This window comes from Cydia splendana, chromosome 7 (assembly GCF_910591565.1).
Source record: "Cydia splendana chromosome 7, ilCydSple1.2, whole genome shotgun sequence".
Lineage (NCBI taxonomy): Eukaryota > Metazoa > Arthropoda > Insecta > Lepidoptera > Tortricidae > Cydia > Cydia splendana.
Genome location: NC_085966.1, coordinates 14,894,259 through 14,916,749, shown reverse-complemented (window position 1 = coordinate 14,916,749; position 22,491 = coordinate 14,894,259). Strand labels below are relative to the sequence as shown.

Genomic DNA, 22,491 nt, shown 5'->3' with positions numbered 1-22,491 from the left:
GACGATAAAAATGGAACCGTGCTGCGCCCACAGTTCTACATAAAAAAATATCTCAGCAAACGTTGTGCTTTGTTGGCGAACAGTTTACATAATAATTGTGACTCAAAATGTTTGCATGTCATGCCGAATATTCGGTCGCCGAATATACGGTATTCGGCCGAGAGGGGGACCGAATATTCGGTATTCGGCCAAATTCACTATTCGGGGCATCTCTAATATTTATACCTCAACGGAAACAGGAATTTTGCTCGTATGACTCGAATATTTTACCAGGTCTCGTTAAGCCTCGCCCTGGCAACTAAGTAACTCGTCATAAAATGCCTTTTATTTCGTTCCACTGCGATACTGCGGTACTATAATCTGTGCGGAAAGAGAAGAGTCGTGGAATTTATGGGGCCCAATACATTCCACGACTCTTCTCTTTCCGAACAGACTCTATTTCTCTACGGCGACTAAACATAATCTTGAATCTCGTGCAGACTTGATGTCAGATGTAGGTAAGTAAAATTATACATAAGGAAAGTTATATGACAACAATCCAAAAAAACACTATTAAGTCCATTCAGCCGCCAAAGACTCATGTACCTAAAACAAGAGGTTTCGATTAAGTAAACTATAATGGTTCGTTATCAGAATGTAGCGATTTATCTATTATTGTACCTATTAATATTACAAGGACAATTCTTCATCTTGATAATTAATTGATTGTAATAACATTATGTATCGTGATAAGTTATTGACTATGATTATGTTAATTAGTGTTTGTGCAGTTGTGAACATAAATAATATTCCACTGCCACAATAGTTTTAGAACTAATTAGCATTAATTTTTTAATCGTTTTGATTGGTACTTTACGCAAAATTGTACATCAAAGAAAGCAAGAAACATTGACGGGGCATAATAATATCCGTAGGGAAAGTCAGGGCTTACATTTTATTATATTTTCGCAGTGTAAATGAAACAACTGAAAAATAAACACGTTTAGTGCTGAATTTATACATAACAGCGCGCTTTGCAATGAAATAAGGCTTTCCATATACTGACTGGCTGTCGAAACTGGTTGTTTGTTAAGCAATTATCATCGGCCTGGTAATGAGTGCGGATAGAGTTACGGACATGCGCGATAATCTGCCGAATGGAAGCTCTAACGGCGGCTAACTTACTGTTATGACATCGTGTGTCCTAACATAATGAGAACCCATAAAGTGCACCTGGTATTTCTCTAAGATCTAGATGTTTACGATGCAAGCTGTAGTATGGAGATCATTACAATGTTTTTTGTTGTGTAATACTTTCATGGTAAATAGATATTATTATTTTGATTTTGAGAGAGAGGAGAAGCTTAATGATTAAAAACTGAAATGTTCACAGATTTAATAGTTTCGATACGAGGACATGAGTTTATTATTTTGAAAAATTAATAACTAGTATATGCTTTTTTGTGTTACTTAATTTTGTTGATTATTTCTATTGCAAAACGAGTTCCATTGCATTTCTAATTTAAACACTGTGTTGCAAACAAAGAACGAATTGATTCATTCAATCGGCGCTCGAAACTATGAAACAAAAGAAAAAAATCCCCTCCTTTTTAGTGGTACAAATTGATTCATTCAAATAAAAGAACTAACATTCCCTTTCGTTTTCAATAGCCACCCGCTTGTCACGACTCTTTATTGTTCAACTTCGAACAATAACAAATAGCAGTATTATTTTTTTGACGACTTAAGAGAATTAGGTCAACGCATTTCTACTGTTTTCATTTTATGTTGGGTGTATCTATAATTAAATATGGACGAACATAATTGCGCACCGTGATAGCGTAAGCGGATTTCGCCTTAGAACATAATTTTATAAAGTGGATCTTCAAGAAAATTGAGGCAACGTAGGACGATAATCTCTGAAACAATTATACCGGAAAGATCTTTCTTTCCGTTTGCTTTCCCGGTATCATATTAAACTTGGTGACAAAGTTAGAATCGCAACTGGATCTTAGGGCCACTTGCACCATTCACTAACCCGGGGTTAACAGGTTAAATCTGGAGTTACCATGGTTACCTGTACAATTTGACACTGAGTTGACGGTTTAACCGGTTAACCTCGGGTTAGTGGGATGGTGCAAGTGGCGCTTATGGGACTAAGGATAAAATATCAACGGAACACGTGTCTTACAGAATGGAAGAATAATAACCTGATACACTGTGACATTAATATATTGGTAAGTGTAAGTAGGTAAGTATTAAGTAATAGTAGTAAGTAGTAATGATAATTTAAGTAAAAGGTACTACTTGAGGTGTTTCTAAGCCTGTTTTCATGTTATAGTACTTATATCATATACAATACTTAACGCGTAGGTATCTGATAGGTACATTGTATATTAGATTCACCAACCACGCATATTAAATACAACTCATCGTATTTTAAGTTCGTACTTTTTCGAATACACATTCAACCACGGATTAAGTTCGCGTTCCTAATTGTTCAAATCTGGCCGGCATTATCTGACACAAACAAAACAAAGCACGGCAATCGCGACTCCCGGTGTTCGTTATCGCGAACCCGGTTAAAGAACTTGTTTAATATTTCACAGCCTACAGCCCATTAGCATAATCTTATTAAATAACACAGGTACCTGTTTTTTGCACTTTACCAGCGTAATTAATTTACATCAGGCTAAAAGTCGCGTTTATTAAGATTTGCCTTTTCATTTTCCGCGTACAGCTCCTTTGTTTAACCATAAATTACAACGTAGCAACTGACATTTGTGTAAATTTCCATTAACATTGTATATTCAAATTTAAAAAGGACTGATATTTCAACCGCGATTATTATATTTATTATACTATTATGCAAATAAAGACTTATTTTAGTTTTAAAATAAATGTACGTAACTCAGGGTGACCACTCTTTACTATAACCCAAATTCCCTGACTTTTCCCGGTTTTCCAGGCGTTTTTTCAAGTTTTTCCCTGACCATAATCTTAAATGTAATAAATATAAAATATGTAATTGGAATACATTTTTGAGTTTTTGCAGAATCTGAATTAGTCCAGTCATTATATCCAAAAAACCGACCCTACCCGTGAATAATCAGTTGTTGGATTTTTTTTCGTAGGTCCCTCGGGGGGGGGGGGGGTCACTGGGAGTGTAAATTCAAAAAGTAGTGTTCAGGCTCCTGTGTATATTCGAAAAACGGTTTTTCTTGAATAACTCGGCCATTTTTGATTTTACAGTAAAACCGTGAGGACAAACATTTTAGGAAATTTGATTCTCTACAAGTTTGGTCCTCACAATTTTTCTTCTAGGATCGATATTTTGGAAATTAAATTTGAAAAAAGAGACTAATTCAAAATATTTTCATCATCTACTAGATAGGAGCGATAGAAATTGGGAATCTAGTGGTAAAGTGGTATTGACCACTCGATTTCAATTCTATTAGTAGAATTTAAACGCCTAGTAGTGGAGATATCATTTAACGAAATACACGAAATCGAGTGGTCGAATTTCAAACATCGGCCCCCTGGACTTAAATTTTCTATCTTTATGTGTAGCTCCTCCGTGTTCCAAAAAAAATGATCTACGCGGCTCGTAATGCTCACTTTACGAGCCGCGTGGATCATTTTTTTTTCAATATTTATTTTGTCTATACCGCCGTGGTAGGATATAGCGTTACCTATTATTAAGGGGCCGGTATATGACGTTTTCGATTTAGACCTCACTTTGTAACCATAATTTGTTCAATAAATGTTTGATAATTGCATTAAATTACACGTAAATTTATTCACGAAGAAACCGTGTACCGACTCTTTATGCCATTATATTTTTAATTTGCTGTTATTCTCTACAAATCGACACTAAAAGTATCAAAAAATCAAAATATGGAGTTCCGTTTGAGACAGAAGCAAAACAATTTTGTCTTTGACAGTAATTGAATTATTGTATGATTTTGGAAGCTAGATAATTCAGCTACCAATTTATTATCGATTTATATTTTTACTCACAAAGACAACACAGAAATTCAATCTCAAATGTAAACTTTCGAACAATTTCCATACATTGACGACATCACTCAAAATTCTTCTTCAAGTCAGATGCCCGTTGGGGCTACACCGGAGCACACGTGTACTTCTTCAAATGAAAATGACAGCTTGATTTTCTTGCTTTTGACAATTATATTGACATTAAATCATATACGCACACGAGAAAGCATACCAGTAGATAAAATGTATTTCAAAAAATAGGGTACATAAATATCAGCTCGCGTCTCATTTAAATTTCATTTGCTGTTATTTACGGGTCATTATTGTTGAAAACCGCAGTAAACTATCTTAAAATAATACGATTACAGTCGAATTTAAGTATTATCTTCCTTCAAAACTCGCTTAAAATGAAAAAAGTTTAAAGACTCATCTTTACTGATTGGGATCAATTTTTATTATGCTGGTATCATTTTGCGTCATTTTAAAAACGTATTTGACTTCTGTATGTCAATGAATTTTGATGACAACTGTAATCTTGTATTATATTATAGAACTTTTATATTAAAATATTGCCTATTAACAGGAAGAGTTATGTAATTCGTATAAGTAATACCTGAAAGTCTTGTAACTAGATCTGTAATACCATGGATTGCGACGAATAAATTATTATGATTATGCCGTTCGTTCCGTCTATATGTATAATGCGTGTACGTGCTGTTCTCTGAAAATCTTCAAGAAAAAATAAAGGCTAGACCAGCACTAAGTACTAGCAAGTTTTTGCGGCTTTGGAGACCGAGATGAAGCTTACAGGCCAATAGCGTTGTGGCCTGGTTATTGTTATGTATACCTATGTATCGAATGTTTTATAAATTTACTACAAAAAGCAATGTTTTATTTCGATTAGGTCTACATTTTGTGCATATTGCATATCTGAAGTATTTTCGTACTAAACTTGAAACTTCCGTTGAAACTAAATAAAATAATTATTCCAAATGTACAGTCACCTGCAATTTATGTTACACAACGAAGGCCGCAAAAATATCTGACACGATCTTATTTGTAGAACCATAAGAGCATGTCACATATTTTTGCGACCTTCGAAGAGTAGGTACCGTCATTACTCATTATCATCTTTGCCCGCTTTTTTTTTAAACACGAATTTCTCAAAAAAAATCACATCATATGACTTTTTTTTGCTCAGCACGTCCATTGTGATCAAACGCATCAGTTTATGTGAAGAAAACATTTTTTTATCGTGTTTTTACCCATTTTTTTGCGTTTTAGAGGGCGGGCAAATAAAAAAATATCCGGGGTTTTCGCCAACATTGCCCAAGTCAATTTGGTATTCAAATACAGCTCGTATATATGATGATGATGTCTAAGGATCACTTAAAGGTTTTGGGCAATCCTACCATTCCGTGTTAATAACTTAGCGATAAGTGTAAAAACTTTTAAATAAATTTGCTGGGCAATGTTGCCTACCCGTTTTTGCCCATTTCCAAATAAGGCTCGCCTAATCATTTTACAAAGGCTAGGGTTGTCACTTTTGAGAAAATCTGTTACAATAGTTTAATGACCAAAAATATGATTTTTGTTGTGTTTTCATTCGTTAACGGGATAAAACATCTAAATAAAGGATAATAAGACAAATTAAATACAGTATATATTTATAAACTTATTTTAGTGTACAAACATAACCTTCTTTTACTTGCGAAGTTGGGTAAATTAGATGAAAGTGACAACCCTAATCCGTTTTTGGTGGTGGGCAATGTTGGTATGGATGCCAAATTACCGGATTACTTTGCCCACCGCTAAAACTTTTGTGTATTTAGGCCTTATTAGTTTAAATCTCAATAGACATAATCTATGATTCATGTGTTATAACTGAAACCCGGAAATATTTGTCAAAGGGTTCTCAATTTTTTCTACTTGCATTCATTATTTATCAATTTTTTGCCCGCCGAAATATACCCTATATTAGACAACTCGCTCAAACTCAAAATTCCCAAGTCAAGTTATGCACAAGTTTGGCATATACTTTGTCAGAAATATAACCAATTTTCTACTAAAAACAGCAGGGTGGCCATAACTATTATCAATTTTTCTACATTAACGAATTTGTTTAAAATTGTCGTTTTGGGCAAAGTTTCCCTGGAGGCAAAGTTGGCGCTAATGACGTAACATATTATTGCAGGTGACTGTACATAAATGTTTCGGTGATTTTGAGATTATTTTCCGGGTTAGTTTACTAACAATCAAGTTATGCAGATACCGATTTCGTGAACGTATAAGTAGTAAGGTACCGCTATTGTTTAGCGATACCGATTATTTTTGAAGGTAAAACTATACCGGTTGAAATATAAAGATATTAAAATTACAGCAGGGACAATCATTTTTTATAGGTGTACCTAAACCATCATTGGCCGAGCGTTAGCAAAGGTCTCCGTTTCAGCTTGGGCAAAAATGCTTTTGTATGTTCTCCTTTGCAGATCACATTTCTCAACTGATTCTCGTGAAAATTTGTAAGCAGGTTCGATAGAACTATTCTGTTTCGCTTTATCCGCCAAAATGGAATTGCCACCCTGCTGAAACTTTATTTATTTAAATTCCTATTGAATGGATTTTGCACCTTATGAAAAACCGTATAGAGTAGTAAATAACATTTTACATCTGACTTAATGACATCTTGTTTTATTCGCTTTAATTGTACAAAACGCGTATCTCGACAAAGCAAGGTAGTAAAACAGTCAACAATCAAATGAATTAAATAGGTACGTCACGTGTGACATGAACAGACAAGGAAAGCAAGATTAAATGCATTGTTTCTCTTTCATCTTTAAATGGAATGCTTTTACCCTAAAAGGAGGCTAGTGGTCAATACTAAACTAAAAGTCCAATCTTAAAAAAACATGATGGGTCACTGACCTGTCCCAGTAAAGTGAGGTAGTGTGCGTGAAGTGCGCTTGTGTGTGAAATGGGGTAAATTGACAGAATCTGATATTTTACCCACCGCTACCGTCGCCTTAACCTATTTAGCGGCAAACGTACGACCCCAATTTCATAGAAAACCGCAAATCGATGTACGGGGTTAGCCGTTTGGCACACGCATACTAGAGATCAAAATAAAATTTTTGACCCGCAGTTCCTAAAAAAAAAATCCATAGGAGGGGAGTGCTGAGTCATTGTTTTTTTTTTTATGAGAAAAAAATTTTTTTTTAGAAACCAATCGTGTATGGTAGGGTTAAAGAGGTATTCCCCGTTGGATATATGGATATTACGTATCATTTTATGATTAATATGCACCGTATCTGCAGTACAGTTCCATTAAGTCTCGTAGAATAGATACTGAAGTAGGACTGTATCACTTAGTATTATTGAAAAATTTAAAAAAAATACTAAATGAAATTATTTTCAAAATTGCTTTATGAGGGTTAGATTATGAGGATATCACGTATCATTTGAGGTATATTGTACAAAAAAAATCAGCCATATCGTATCTGGAGAAGCCCAAACTTGGTATGTTTTGAAAATTATTTTTGTTTTAATTTAAAAAAAATGGCTGAAATGTAATGATGTGGTATAGTTTTAGAATCGCCTCAAAAAGCTTTTCTGAAAAAAAAAAAATCCCTCCCATACAAAAAAAACAATGACTCAGTACTCCCCTCCTACGGGAAATATTTTTAGGAACTGCGGGTCAAAAATTTTGTTTTGACCTCTAGTATGCGTGTGCCAAACGGCTAATCTGTACATCGTTTGGGGTTTTTAAAGTGAACAGGTTAGCACATTCACTGCCCCCGACGCAAATGTGCGTCCACCGTCATACAAGTTTGTTCCTAGGCCACGCCCTCTGGCAGTGAATGCGTTAGACTAATTATAGTAGATATATAATATTTGCAGATTATACACAGATTATAGATATATAATGAAGCGATGGTGGCCTAGCGGTAAGAGCGTGCGACTTTCAATCCGGAGGTCGCGGGTTCAAACCCCCGGCTCGTACCAATGAGTTTTTCGGAACTTATCTTCTTCTTCTTCCGGCCTTATCCCACTTTTATTTGGGGTCGGCTCTCCTAATCAATTTTCTCCAGTTATATCTGTTCTGGGTCGTCGTTGGATCTATATTCTTATTCTCTAGGTCTTTCCTAACTACAGACATCCATGTAAGTCGGGGTCGTCCACTCTTTTTCGGTCCTTTCATGCACTCTAGCACCTTTCTAGTCATGTGGTCCTCCGGTCTTCTCATGACATGACCGTACCATCGGAGTCGTGTTTCCGTTAGCTTGTCCTGTATGGGTCTTATTTTGAACGAGCCTCTTATGTAACGGTTCGGCACTTTGTCCATGAGTGTCACTCCTGCAGACCACCTAAGCATTCGCATTTCAGCGACGTGAAGTTGGTCGGATTGTTGCTTCTTGAGAGGCCAGCATTCTGCGCCATATAACATTGCTGGTCTGACAGCGGTTTTGTACACTTTTCCCTTTACGCGGATGGGCATCCTCGGGTCACAGAGTACTCCTGTAAGCTCCCTCCACTTTTGCCAGCCCGTACTTTTACGATGCGCTACGTCGTTGTCTATGTAGCCGTCCTTGGTTATTACACTGCCTAGGTACTTAAAGTTTTGCACAGTTTTAAGCGCAGTATTTTGCAGGTGTAGGGTGTGTTGGGCTTGTCCATTGGCAAAATTGCAGTGCATATATTCAGTTTTCTCTCTGCTTATTCTCAATCCCGCTTTTTCTAGGGCTGACCTCCAGCTTTCCAGCGTTCTTTGGAGTATTCTTGGCTCTTCATCTATGAGGACAATATCATCTGCGTATAGAAGGTTCCAAGGTGTTGGTTTCTGGATATTAGACGTGAGGTAGTCCATAACGAGGTTAAATAAAAGCGGGCTGAGAGCTGACCCTTGGTGAACTCCAACATTTACGTGAAACTCATCACCCATTCCCGCTGAACATCTTACTTTTGTGGTGGCGTTCCTGTACATGTCAACTATCATGCGTATGTAACATTCGGGGACCCTCTGGTACCGCAACGCCTGCCAAATCAGAGGTCTCGGGATTCGGTCGAACGCTTTTTCCAGGTCTATAAAGACCATGTGTAAGTCTTTCTTGTTGTCCCTGTAGGCTTCCATTAAAATACGGATGGTGTGGATTGCGTCGGTTGTTGATTTCCCGGTGACAAAGCCGCACTGATTTTCTGTCACTGATGTTAGTTCGCGAAGTCTTTGGTCCAGAACTCGTTCCCAAATCTTAAAACTGTGTGATAGCAGTTTGATGGCACGGTAGTTCCCACACAACCTTATATCGCCTTTATTTTTATAAAATGGCACTAGGAAGCTCTTCCTCCATGCCTCAGGAATGCCATCCAATGGAAATTTGTTAAAAAGACTTGTCAAAAAGTACACTCCGGTGTCACCCAATTTCTTCCACAGTTCGGCTGGTAGGTTGTCCGGGCCAACGGAACTTATGTACCTACGAAATATCATTTGATATTTACCAGTTGCTTTTCGGTGAAGGAAAACATGATGAGGAAACCGGACTAATCCCATCAAGGCCTAGTTTCCCCTCTGGGTTGGAAGGTCAGATGGCAGTCGCTTTCGTAAAAACTAGTGCCTACGTCAAATCATGGGATTAGTACTCAAGCGGACCCCACGCCTATTACTTATTCTGTGCCCAGGCTCCCATGAGCCGTGGCAAAATGCCGGGATAACGCCAGGAAGAAGAAGATATAATGTTTGCAGATGGTAAAATTAATATATTTATTTTTATTTTATTATGTACATACAGAGACAATTTTTATTCCCTGACCTCCATTAAATTTCCCTGACAATTCCCTGACTTTTCCATGACTAGCGAAATTCCCTGACTTTTCCCGGTTTTCCCGGTTTTCCAGAAAGTGGCCACCCTGTAACTGTAAATTCATGTTCTTATTTGCTTTTATTCGCCCAGCCGTGCTGCTCATATACGTTAAACGTACCACGTACAACATGGCGCATTCACTAAAATATATATATTTACTTTGTGTGAACATCAAACAGAAACCGTATATGAATGAATGTGAAACGTACCTGGGTTTGTGGCGCTAATCGCGGCGCTCCACAGGAGCATTGTTCGCCGCACAAGCAGCCGCTGTCGAAGGCCCGGCCCGAGGCCAGGTCGCCGAGGTGGCGCCCCGACGGCGTCGCCAGCCGCAACGCTGACGCGTCCGACTGCGACCGGTGGTGCCCGCGCCGCGCCGCCGGCCTGATCTCCTCGGCCAATATTGAATCTCTAAACTTCATCGCTTTCGACCTCTTCGCGTCTCCTCCGAATGCCGTTAATAACCAGGCCAACCTCAGAGAAAACTCCGCACTTTGTTTACACCTAAACACTAAATATGGCCTCAGGACGTCGGCCACATCACCCATCTCTATATACATGGTCGCCAATTGCGGCAAATAAAAGTCTACGTCCTCGTGCGGGAACGAGAAAAGTTTGTTGGCCAGGTACGCCTGCACGCCGGGATCTTTGGAGTTGAAGAGGTATGAGATGGCCATACTCATGTCAAAGAGTTTGCTTTCGAACAGTCGGAGTAGGAAGTCTTTGTTTTTCGATGTGTCCGCGTCCGTGGTCCGGTCCGGTTCGGATTTTGTTTCGTTTGTCTCATTAGTGTCGGGCGGATCGGGGGGTTTGTCGGTGTCTTCGGGGTTGCCGGAGTCGAGGCTCTCGCGGGAGCGGGCGGCGGCGGGCGGCGGGGGGCGGTCGTCCTCGGGCCCGTCGGGGGGAGTGTGGATGCCGGAGTCGTCGGAGCCGGCGGGCACCTCGGGCGGCAGCGCGAGCCGCGGCGCCGCCGGCTCGCAGGGCAGCCGCCCGGGGCAGCCCTCGGGCGACGTCGGCGTCATGTCCTCGGGTATCCGCTGGAGGACGGAGTCCAGCGAGCGGTTCCGCTGGTGGCCGCATCCCGCCGGCGGCCCACTGGCACCCGTCACATGTCTGTAAACAAACATGAATAACATTAACCACACAATACCAACTACCAATTTCTATTCTAATTAATATAGTCAGTAAATATTTTATCCCCTAAGATTTGTAGGATTTTGTACATAAAACCCAAGTTGTTTTATATCAACTAGCAGGCGTATCACAAAAGTTGTAGGAGTAGAATTAATGAATCATAAATATGGCAGCGGATAGGGATGAATGGAAGATGCTTCACCAAACTTACTAAATGGAGCAAGAACAGGAAAATGATGGTGGCAAATAAAGTGAAAAATACGTGTAACAACAAAGGGAGCTTAAAGCTTTCATCTTTTGTGAGTTACGGAGCTTTTAAAAGCTCCGCGGGTGCGACAACAACGTCCATAATACTTAGTCTATGGCTGTCATGACACGTTATAAACAACAATGCCTCGCACTACATACTCCAGAGATTTGTACATGACTATATGATATTTCCACCCGATTTACGCCCGATTATTATAATTCAACTAGTCAAATGGAATATATGTAATTTGTTTTAGAATAGATGCGGGTTTTAATTGTTTATATTCTGGACATTCTGGTGAAATAAGAAATACGCGCCACTTTTTGTTTGTCAACAACATTTCATTTAAGTAAGTAGTTTCACTTTAGACGAGTGCTGAAATGGCAAAAATATTGAACTAAATAAGATTCAATAAAACATTATTGATATTGTCATTGTAATCACAACGTCATTTTATTGTCAAAAATACAAAATTAAAATTGAATTACAAGGTTCATTTGATCCTTTGAGGCTTTGACCAATAAGTAACTGCCAGGATATCAAGTTCAGTGCTTGAGTGACATTTCTGACATATGAGTTTGATTTGATATTGTCTTATTGATAATTATATCAATTAATTGAATCAGCAATAATAAATGTCAGAAGGTAATGCCTTTTTCGTAACATCTTCTGTTATAAATTAAGGTCTAATGCACCAACTAAACCAGGCAGTGTCGGGCACTAGGTAATTAGATATAACTTTATTACATAAAAAATTTCAAGAATTTCCATGCAAAAGAATGTTTTTTTTTTCTAATTAAATGAACTATGTTTTCAGAACTATCGATATCACGTTTTATTATGTAAACAAACCACGAGACTCAGTCATTCGGCCAATGACATAATTCCATAGACACAGCTGTACCTCATTGGCCGAATGAACGAGTCACGTGTTTATTATGTGTTAACATTCTTTTAACATCCATGTAGTATAAACTATAAAACAAATCCAATCTTATACTGTAGTGAATTTCACTAACATTCGCATCCTAACTCTTCTCACAAAAATAATTATGTACTCTCGTCTTTCCCGCATGATCATTGAGCTAGCAAATACAATTTGCAATATTTATTCTAATAATTGAATAACAATTACAGTCGCCGAGATCGCGGCCATCAGCATTGCATCGCATCGTCCAACGAATCACTATCACGAAGAATGTTATTGATGGCGGCGCGAAATTAAGAAATCACCTCGTGAATGCAGAGTGGTTTCGACATGGGACAGAAACTCGTTTTAGTCGACTAAGCCTTTATTGTGTCGAAGCAGCTATTACGATTAAAACGGAAAAGATTATTACTAAATAACTAGTTTCTTTTTATATTTATAAATTCTATATTTAAGGTTTCAAATATTTAATGCCTTGCTAAATTTCGTATTTAAATAACTGCTAAAGCCGTTGTGGACAGCTTAAGTTCGGTGTAATTAACGAACAGATTTGAAGTTAAAGGGCCTAACAGGCTAAGGAAGGAGATGTACTGTAATCTAAACTAACTTTCATAGCGCATTAGTTATATACTGTAATGTCATGTAAACGTGTTTTCAATACAATGAAATATATAAATAAATGTGGCCCCTGTGAGGAATAGTTGTATTGGTAAATGTCAGTTGTTTGCCGCCTCATAACTAGCACTGCAACTTTCAGCACTCTTATCTTGGACTGTCACAGAGATAATGTAAAAAAAAAACTTTTTTATGTTTTATTTACTCGTTTTTCTTCTAATCCATTTCAGCTAAAGCATCGAAACAAAATCACAGCTAAGTACGTAGATTGAGTGGCAGTATACACTATAATTTTATAAACATTGAAATTGTCTTCTCAATCTTCTCATATTGAATGGCTTTATAATATACGACACACGTCGCTAGCTCAATATTACAGGGTTCTATGTTACATTTTCAAGATAGTTGAAATTCGACTTCATGTCACTATGACAATGTTCAAATTTCAGTTCGATAAAAGTGAAACATAGAACCCTGTAATATTGGGCCAGCGACGTGTCAACATACCTAAGATATGTTTGGTCGTGTTAGTGGCGTAGATAGGTATTTTTATTTTTCCGGTTTCCGGCAAGCAAACTCAAGTTTGCCTTTTATTATTTCTGGTATTGCAGTGTGTTTTTTTCTAATTTTGTTTATAAACAATCGATACCACATACAGCTATCTCGCTTTATGCATAAGATAGTTTGTTGATATTATGGATATGGTTTCACTTGTCATTAAATAGCTTTATGTTAATATTCATAGACATACTGATTGATTGATTGATATATCAATCGGGAAAAGCAGGTAATTAATATACCTAGGTATTGAAAAACAACAAGTAGGTCGGACGTCAGAGGTAATTAGAGTTAGACCAAGTCTTCAACGATTTTGATAGCACAAGCAGTGCAAGTGTTATTTATACGTCATAATTTCATAGAAGTTTGACGTTTAAAATAACACTTGCACTGCGTGTGCTACCAAAATCGTTGCAGACTTATCTTGGTTTAATTCTACCTACGTTTTCCACCTGTTTCAATAGGATTCAAAAGCATATATATCTGCTTTTAAATGACGTAGACCGCACATTATATATACCTAGTTGTTTAATGGAAATTTGGCCAATTCTCGCTAGACCTAAGTGTGTTGTGTATTCTTTAGTAATGATTGAATCTTATAAAAAAACTTATGCAAACGAGCCAGGAATACTTTGGACTCTTCGATTTGAAGTAACAAAACATTCCTTAAATTTTATTTCGTGTGTGCGTCAATCGGTTGTGTGAAAATGGTTCATTCGTGTGGAAAACATCTCAACAAGAAAAAATACTATTTCCCCAGCATGTGACATGACTAAAACCTATTACCTAGGTAAGACTTGTTGTTAATGACATGTCATTATGTGAGGAACACGTTTTTTCCTCGTGTGCTCCAAACCTGGTTATTCCGTGAATGTTTTACAGGGTTACATTAGATACGTCCCACATATACAACAAAAGTACGTTCATGAGGGACAAAGGCCAAAACACTTATATACGATTTGTATATAACTATATGTAAAACTAAATGCTACCCCATTTATTCCTCTAGGGACCTAAGTTTTCAAAACCTAATACTTAAAGTAAGTATCTATCTATTCCTCCTGGAGCTCCGTGACCAAAGACCAGTCATATGTAAAGTAATGTAGGTACATACATCATAAATCTTGTTTGCCCTCATAAATAATAGCGTTGATATCGTAAGTAGATTATGGAATAATACATACTTATAGAACGGGTCCTCATAGTACTGCAGTCCAACAACAACTATTTTCCTAACCATTTCCGATACACTTAGCACTGGTCACCGTGATATTCCCAAGACTTCACACAAACATTATTGTAACACTGACAATCCAAGAGGCATTGTTGGCGCGAATGTAAACAGTTTACCAAACGGAACGCACGTCTGCCCCCGAGAACCGCGAGGGGCGTACTGTAGCGTTTTACGCAACGCATCAGCAGGCCGCGGCATACCATTTGAACACTCTACCACGCCAACAGAATACGCCAATATCAACGGTTCGACCATAACAATAAGAAATAGAATCGTTTCCAATGCTTGAACGCTGTGTCGTCTATTGTACAAGGATCGCCTCGATTACGCTACTAGCCTGAACTCCACTGAACAACAAACGAACAGTAAACAAAGATTCGCGGCCCAAAGATTTCCCCGACCGACTTCACGGGTGTCGGAATTTACGTGAAAACTGGTTTCTATGGTCGCACATACAACACACTTGCGCAAACTGACGTAGGTAGGCAGAAGCGCAATTAACGATGGAGCTTGACAACAAATTATACTACATTGTCAAAAATACAATGCCCGCCGTCGAGAAACTCGCCTACGTCACTCGAAATTGTGTTCAAAGGTTCAATGACGCGATTTCTTCATACATGCGAGCATAATAGGACTCTAATATCTACGCGAGCACTCGTAACATATTTGTATTCTTGGGATATCAACAGGTGCTCATATCGCTACCTTATGAAGAATGTGCCGCATTAGCGTTCCACGCAAGGAATATTAAAGAGAAACAGTTATGCTCGTAAACAAAGTTGGCTCATATAAAAGTAGAACTAACACTTGTTTGTATTCAGTAGTGGCCATCTGTCCTATTACGAAGCGAAGACAGAGTGATGACATAACGCTGAATTTGTAAACGCATACCAACATTTGGGAGAAAGCGGACGACGACCCTGTTAATCTCTATCGCTAGTTAAACTATCAATTTCAGAAGAGCCATCTGGCACGGGCGGCGCGTCCGCCTAGAGGCTTTCTCAACGCGGACGCATATTCACCCAATCAAGAAAGTAGAGGAAGTGGAAGTGTTATGGCCACTTACTGAGCAAGCATTCCGACGCAGCGCGAGTGGGGAGCGAATTAACATCGGTTATTTTTGGAACATTATCGAGTAAGGGCCGGGGCATATGTTGCCTCCTGCGAAACACATGTGGCGTTGATGGAGTCGCAGCTCGGAAGAGCATTTATCGGATTCCGACCATTCCGGGCTAATGGGATCTAAGCACGTGGGAAATGCAGACAGAGTGAATACCATTATATTCATTCGTAAGTCTCACGAATGGGAAGTGGGTAGGAAACGGATTTCTAACTGCCACACGTACTCGACGTAGTAAGTCAGTTCGCAGTTACGTAAACACAGGTTAGTAACCTAGCCAGTAATGGAAATGGAATCGTTAAGTGCGTCAGTTCATTGAGATGAATACAAAAACTTTACCAACCGATATCAATCAATTCAGCTAATTACTAATATCATTACACTTGCCAGGAACAATAAACGTTCATACCTATTTAACGACCAATTATCGCTAGTAGGCGCCGCTCTTACTTCATGGACTTGAGCCAATAGACGGTTTTTATTGCCATTTCAATGAAAATTTAAAACCATACCAACGTCATCGTCTGCTAATTTAAGAGATATACGCTGGGAGCGATAAAGGCAAATCTATTTATAGCAAAGTGTGATGCGGTCACCGTGACAGATCGTTGAGGTCGGGCAGTCGAGCCACTATCAAAGGACACACAGTAGAACTCCGGTGTGGCCTTGCATGCCAGCCGATCACCTCTGCTCAAATTTGTCAATTAGATAATGGGAAGGAATCACGCATTCAGAAAATAAAATCATCACAAGCCAGGCGCGTGATTGAACTAGATCCAACGGCGTAGCGGATTTCTTACACCATAGATTTGACTTACACCTTTCGATACTTATTTATGTAATACGCTGAGGAAAGTGAAACATCACTGATGCGAATTTAATGATTGAAGAGAACTAATATATGTAAAGTAGATACATATACCTAGTACTCTTTATTGGCACAGATTTCAAGACACAACTTGCGGAAAGAAGCAATTGATTAAAGATAGATGCAGACAACAGACTGTCTTATCGATATCGATAAAGATCGATCACTACAGTAATGTAGTACAAGTCCAGTTCGGTTTACTTATACGTTAACCCGTCGTTACCTACGTGTTAACATATAAACCGAACTGAAATTGCTAACACTTTAGACCGCAAATATTCATAATTATCATCATCATCATCATATCAGCCCTTTATCGCCCATTGCTGAGCATGAGCATAGGCCTCTCTTCTAGTACGCCACTTGTCCCGGTCCTGAGCTAATCTCGTCCAGAAGTGACCCGCGATCTTGCCGATCTTCCAGGTGTCGTCCACCCCCAACGAGGCAACGGACGCTAGGGGCTGTAAACATTATACACCATTAACAGCCGGGAAATAGGCGGTGACCAGCAAAGTTGAAGCGATATTATTGTCTATAAAAAAAAACAATTGACACGACAAAAACAAAACAATTGCCGCTAAAAAGGTATGACGAAAATGCAACTCTTCAATAGAACCAATTAAAGAATATCAATGAACATTAACTGTGGATGTACATATTGATTTAGATTGGTTACGAGTCTACCCAAACAAGCATTCTATTCACCCACATTGTTGAATATTCTACTGGTTATATTCAACTATGAGCCACCTTTCCAATAAGCATAATGTCATTTTGCCAACGGCACATGACGAAGATTCACATCTTACATTAGAAATGAGAATCAGCGATTCTTGGAGAGAAAAACAACCCATGCGTACAAACCAGAAATAGAAAATCTGAATATTTTAAAAAATGAGGATAATTTTGTCTTAGGACAGAAAATCGACAAGGCTTTCCAAATTTGTCGGAAACTAATGATATGTACTTAACTATTAATAGATATACATACTAAACCCTTTTCTTCAGATTAAGAGGAAAATGATATCTAAATGTTTAACGTTTTGCTGAAAAGGAATACTCACAATATAGATGGACACGTGGACTCGAAATGGTCGCCAACCGAATTAGCTACAGCAATGCCTAATACTGCAATGGTTTTCCGCAAAGCCTATCTTATCTAGTTAACGAATAATAAATAATAAATATTTTTTTATTCAGACAATATTATAGTCCAAATTTGTTAATAAATTAGATACTTATAAATTTGGTTAATTCTACTTACAAAGACTAAGAATATGATATTCTACATCCGAATTCGATTTCACTGAACAAAAATGCAATTAAGCCGTCAGTAAAAATATCGGGCTACCAGACAACCCGAGTTCTCAAAAGGCATGACGTCAATAAGCCAAACAATGGTTGGATTGATTCGACTCGGCGCCCGAGCGCATTGTTCTGGCCATTGGGTGATTGGAGAAAGGAACGCATGGCTTCTAACAACTGATTTCTTGGTCCGTAGAAATAATGAAACATATGAACGTTTATGGTTAGCATTGTTCATTGATAACGAAACAAAGATTCATACAATACATGTGTATTTAGAAATTTAGTACGGTTTTTTGTAACTACATATATTATACAAGGTTGATGCCGAAAGTGTTTTTAATTTAAATTTCCGAAAATGCTTAAAGGCGAAGCATTGGCACAGGTTATAATATATTATAAGATCTATCTAATCCACATGTATACCTAATGTATTGGTCATATACTCATTTATAACTTATAAATTATAAGTTACCAGTTAGTTACCAGCAGGAGCACCTTCAACATTAACAAATAAATGGATTCGAGAAAGAGACCATGTTAATACTGTAAGTAACCGAGTTGTTTATCTTATCTTAATGTCGGTAAAGTTCTAGCAATGTTACTGCCATGTTACGCTCCTCGGGGTGGTTAAGTAATTTCTTAAAAGCCCCGCACTCATGATTGTGAACATTAAATTTAAGGTGTTACGTGCTTGGCAAATAACGCGAAAGTGAACGCCCGCCGACCTTGCTGCGTTGCGATGTTCGCTACACTTTCTGTGCGAAATTTCACGTGTTCTGCCTCTAAAATGTATATTATGTAATTATTTAAATAAATTCGAATGTTTTTACAACATAACGCAAATGTATTTTACGTAATTGCAGTTAATCTCCACGATATCCAATTCTAAAGCTGACCATGATGTAAATCACCATTAACATCAAAAATTATTTTCTGCATTCAAACAATACTCATGCGCATTGTAATTCAGAATCCTTCGTTACAGAATATTTAGCCAAGACACTGGAGTAGCCGCTGGTATTACAGCATTAGGCAAACCTTGACCCACTGAGAATTACTGTACTAACTTTGTTACACGCGTATCGTTGAAGCAATGGTTTAACGGCGCAATAACTAATTAAACATGTATTGCTTAGCATAACTATTAAATAAGTAAGCCATCTGGAACTGGAAGATCGTAACATAGATTGAACAACAAGTGGATTTTAGGGCCTCAGAATATTTAATAGAACCTTCGTATTCCATGGCCAGAGGAAATAAACGAAGATGAAAAACACTTTCCAGTTTTATGGTTGAATTCCGGACCCAGCAAAGTTTTACGAGAGAAAATAACTCTTGTAGTTATTAGGAAGGGCAAAGTTATGTTGACTTTAATCTGCCTGAATTATCTTCAAAAGGAGTCTAAACATAGACGGAGATTGGTGTTTCCTTTATGTCAACATTGCTGAGAAACACGCGCCTTCAGATTAGGGGCATATCGGTCACCAAATAAGCCTCTATCGATATTTCTGGACGCTATGCCGTCACAATCCAATAACGCAGAAGCCTATTCAACCAATTTGCAGTACCCTGATTCCGTAACTGCTACGGCTTCTTTGTGCATCAAGAACCAACACTAATTCTGACATTAGATTACACTGACATATGCAGGCTGCCACCGAACACTCGTTTTCGACTATTATAATTTCATGAACCTGGGAGGAGTGGGAGGGGTATTCGAATTCAACTTGATCTGCGATTAGTCGAGAAATGCACTTCAAATATAGGGTATTTGACTACTAGTCAAATCAGTTTCTTTTTTTGAACTGTCAAAACGATTTCGCTACTATGTAAAGCCTGACAACAGTTTATTTAACCCTGAGATAGTGTCGCTGCAAACAGCTTACGTATGGCAATAATGTGCGTAAGTCATGTATAGTCGGGGTAGTGGGCATTGGCTTCATGTATAATGTCAAAACATTGCTTACAGAGAATTCGGTTCTTTCAATTTACCTATTCGTCAAAATCTGATTCTAAATATTCAATATTTATATATTCTTCGTTTTCTGACTCTGACGAAGTCTCATTTTCATCAGATGTTGTGTCGCTTTCAGGACCACCAACCTCGATTATAAAACGTTCAGTCTCCAATTCGATTATAGGATTTTAACGTCGATCTACATAAACCTTAAATGAAATATTAAAGTTTAAACCAAACAACTAACCAGTTCAATAAAACCGGACTATAAAATGTCAATACCGGTCATGTCAACAACCAACTTTAAAACATTGTTTATTGGAATGCTATGTAATCCTTCGTCTTTTTTAAGCTGTAAGTATTTGATTGCATTCACTACAATTTTTTTCGCATCTTTGGGATTTTTTTTTGCCATTTTTGTAATAAAACCGTTTATATTTGAATATATTCGTAGATATTTTCCGTTTGTTTACATCGGTGACATTCAATGACATCCAACGTTCGTTGTCAAAGAGTACTTGTTGCCAGTAAAAGAAATTAGTACCATTGAAAATCCGCAAAATGGCGAGGGTCAAATAAACTGTTGTCAGGCTTTAATTTATATGAAACACTAGCATGTGACGTCACAATCAAATTACCTACTCTTTATAGTTTTATACGGGTTTAAAAATAGAAATTGTGTCTAAAGATTACTGCTATCGGCGTTACTCTATTAATCTTTTGGTGCTTTATTTCATGCATGATGTAAAATAATTTATTTTAAATACAGTCAAATACACTATTGTCAAATCATAATCAAATCAAGTTCACATTTTTTAAGTTCAGATAGGCATATGGGTTACACTCTCTATTCAAGAAATTAATAATTGATTTAAGCCAAGAGTTTAGATCCTTATTATCGGAGAAATCTAAAACTCATAATATGTATAACTAACAAGAAATAAATCTCTAATGTTTAGGTACAAAATGTAAAAAGGTAAATTTAAAAATAAAGAGTCTTTTTTTCTTAAAATAGAAATTGCTATATGCTCAATCTACTGCTTTACATATCACAAACAAGTAAATGACCCCACCCCACTCGGTACTCTAAACGATTGTTAACCCGAAGAAAAAGTTTAAACTAAGTGTCGATGTCGGCGTGGTGACCTCAAGCAACCTCAATTTGGCAAACTACTGAATAAGTTTCGTATGCATTCTTTTAAATAGCCTCACGCCTACGTTCTGTATTATTCGTATACGGGTTATTTCACTTGAAATATTAAGTTTTATCATAAACTCTTGGCTTAAATCAATTATTAATTTCAAATTATGTTGTCTTTTTAAGCCACCTGGCCCCAATTTCACCACGGTGACAGGTGCGACAATTGTAAAATCACTGTTTCTGGACGTCACAGGCATCCATGGGCTACGGTTACCACTTACCATCGGGCGGGCCGTATTCCTGTTCGCCACCATCATTGTATTATTTAAAAAAACTTTATTATATCGGAAAAAAACAGATATTTCTTTTGCGAAGTTTCTGACAATTGTCAAGATTTAGAAGAATTGTAGGTAATTCTTGACAGGTAATGAGTTATATGTCGGAATTTCGTGACAATTGTAGTGTTTCTTGTGACAATTGTCATAAACTTAGCAAGAGAAATATCTCTTTTTTCCGATATAATAAAGTTTTTTTTAATAAAACAATGATGGTGGCAAACAGGAATACGGCCCGCCCGATGGTAAGCGGTAACCGTAGGCCATGGATGCCTGTGACGTCAGCAACAGTGATGTTTTACAATTGTCGCACCTGTCACCGTGGTGAAATTGGAGCCTGTACACTGAGAGAAAAATCATCACCAGGAATTAATAAACAGTTCTGTACTGGGGGAAAAATAGAAGTTTTAGTAGTAATCATTGAAGTTTCACTATTTCTGTAAAATTTATTTATTTCTACAAACAGCTCAGTAATACTAAATCTAATTTCAGCAAACAGACTTTAGTAAATGGAGCATTAAACAAAGTTCAGTATTTGTTACAATCCATTTTTATTACTACTAAAATTCTCCGATTTTTACTAGTAAAGTTTGTCATTTTTGGAAAAAAGCATCTGTGATTTCAAGTTATGATTTTAGTAAATGTCTCACTTACATAGTTTTGTAATATCTAAAAAACGAGTTCGCGGGAATAACATTACCCCATTTAAAATAACAATTCAGTTGTTACTATAGCGACATTACAAAGTTTACTGGTATTTAGTAGATAAACTTGTTGTGTTTATGTTCATTGTTGTACTTACCAATCACTAAACGAGTTTTGTAATACCAACACAGCGAAACGAATGTTAGTGATTTTAGTAAAATTTACTACTTGCTACGTTCATTTGGTTAGAGTTAGTATTGTGTCGGATGTCGGGCGGGCGTGTCTCGTGTCTTCTTTGTTTAAAACATACTTAAGTTAAATAATAAATTTAGGATATATTGTGGGCCATGGACATATTAACCCGCGACCTACTGTGTAGTTGGGGTCTACAGGAATATATTGTTCTGCAACTTCGAGCTAGCTGTTGTTATTCTAGTGATAATGACATCATAGGTAAATCTAAACTGTTTGCAATTCCAACCTCCCTAGCACAGGTGCGCCGCGAGAGCATGTTGCGCGCGTAATAAATACTAGTCTCTTTCTGACTGTATGAATAAGAAAG

The 22,491-nt window shown here is 37.6% G+C and overlaps 1 protein-coding gene across 2 annotated transcripts in view; it reads right to left on the bottom strand.

Annotated features, from left to right (window-relative positions):
• Nucleotides 1-22,491, bottom strand: part of LOC134792227 (phosphatidylinositol 4-kinase beta) — a 90,629-nt gene that overhangs the window by 25,337 nt on the left and 42,801 nt on the right. Inside the window, exons 1-2 of one of the 2 annotated variants that reach the window (XM_063763487.1) lie at nt 14,503-14,733; nt 10,043-10,946 (exon numbers count right to left, since the gene is read on the bottom strand). In XM_063763487.1, the coding sequence (XP_063619557.1) occupies nt 10,043-10,946; nt 14,503-14,558 (960 nt within the window). In that variant the 5' untranslated portion in view covers nt 14,559-14,733. Of the gene's footprint in view, nt 1-10,042; nt 10,947-14,502; nt 14,734-22,491 lie in introns of those variants that run through there. The other variant, XM_063763486.1, reaches the window with a different exon arrangement.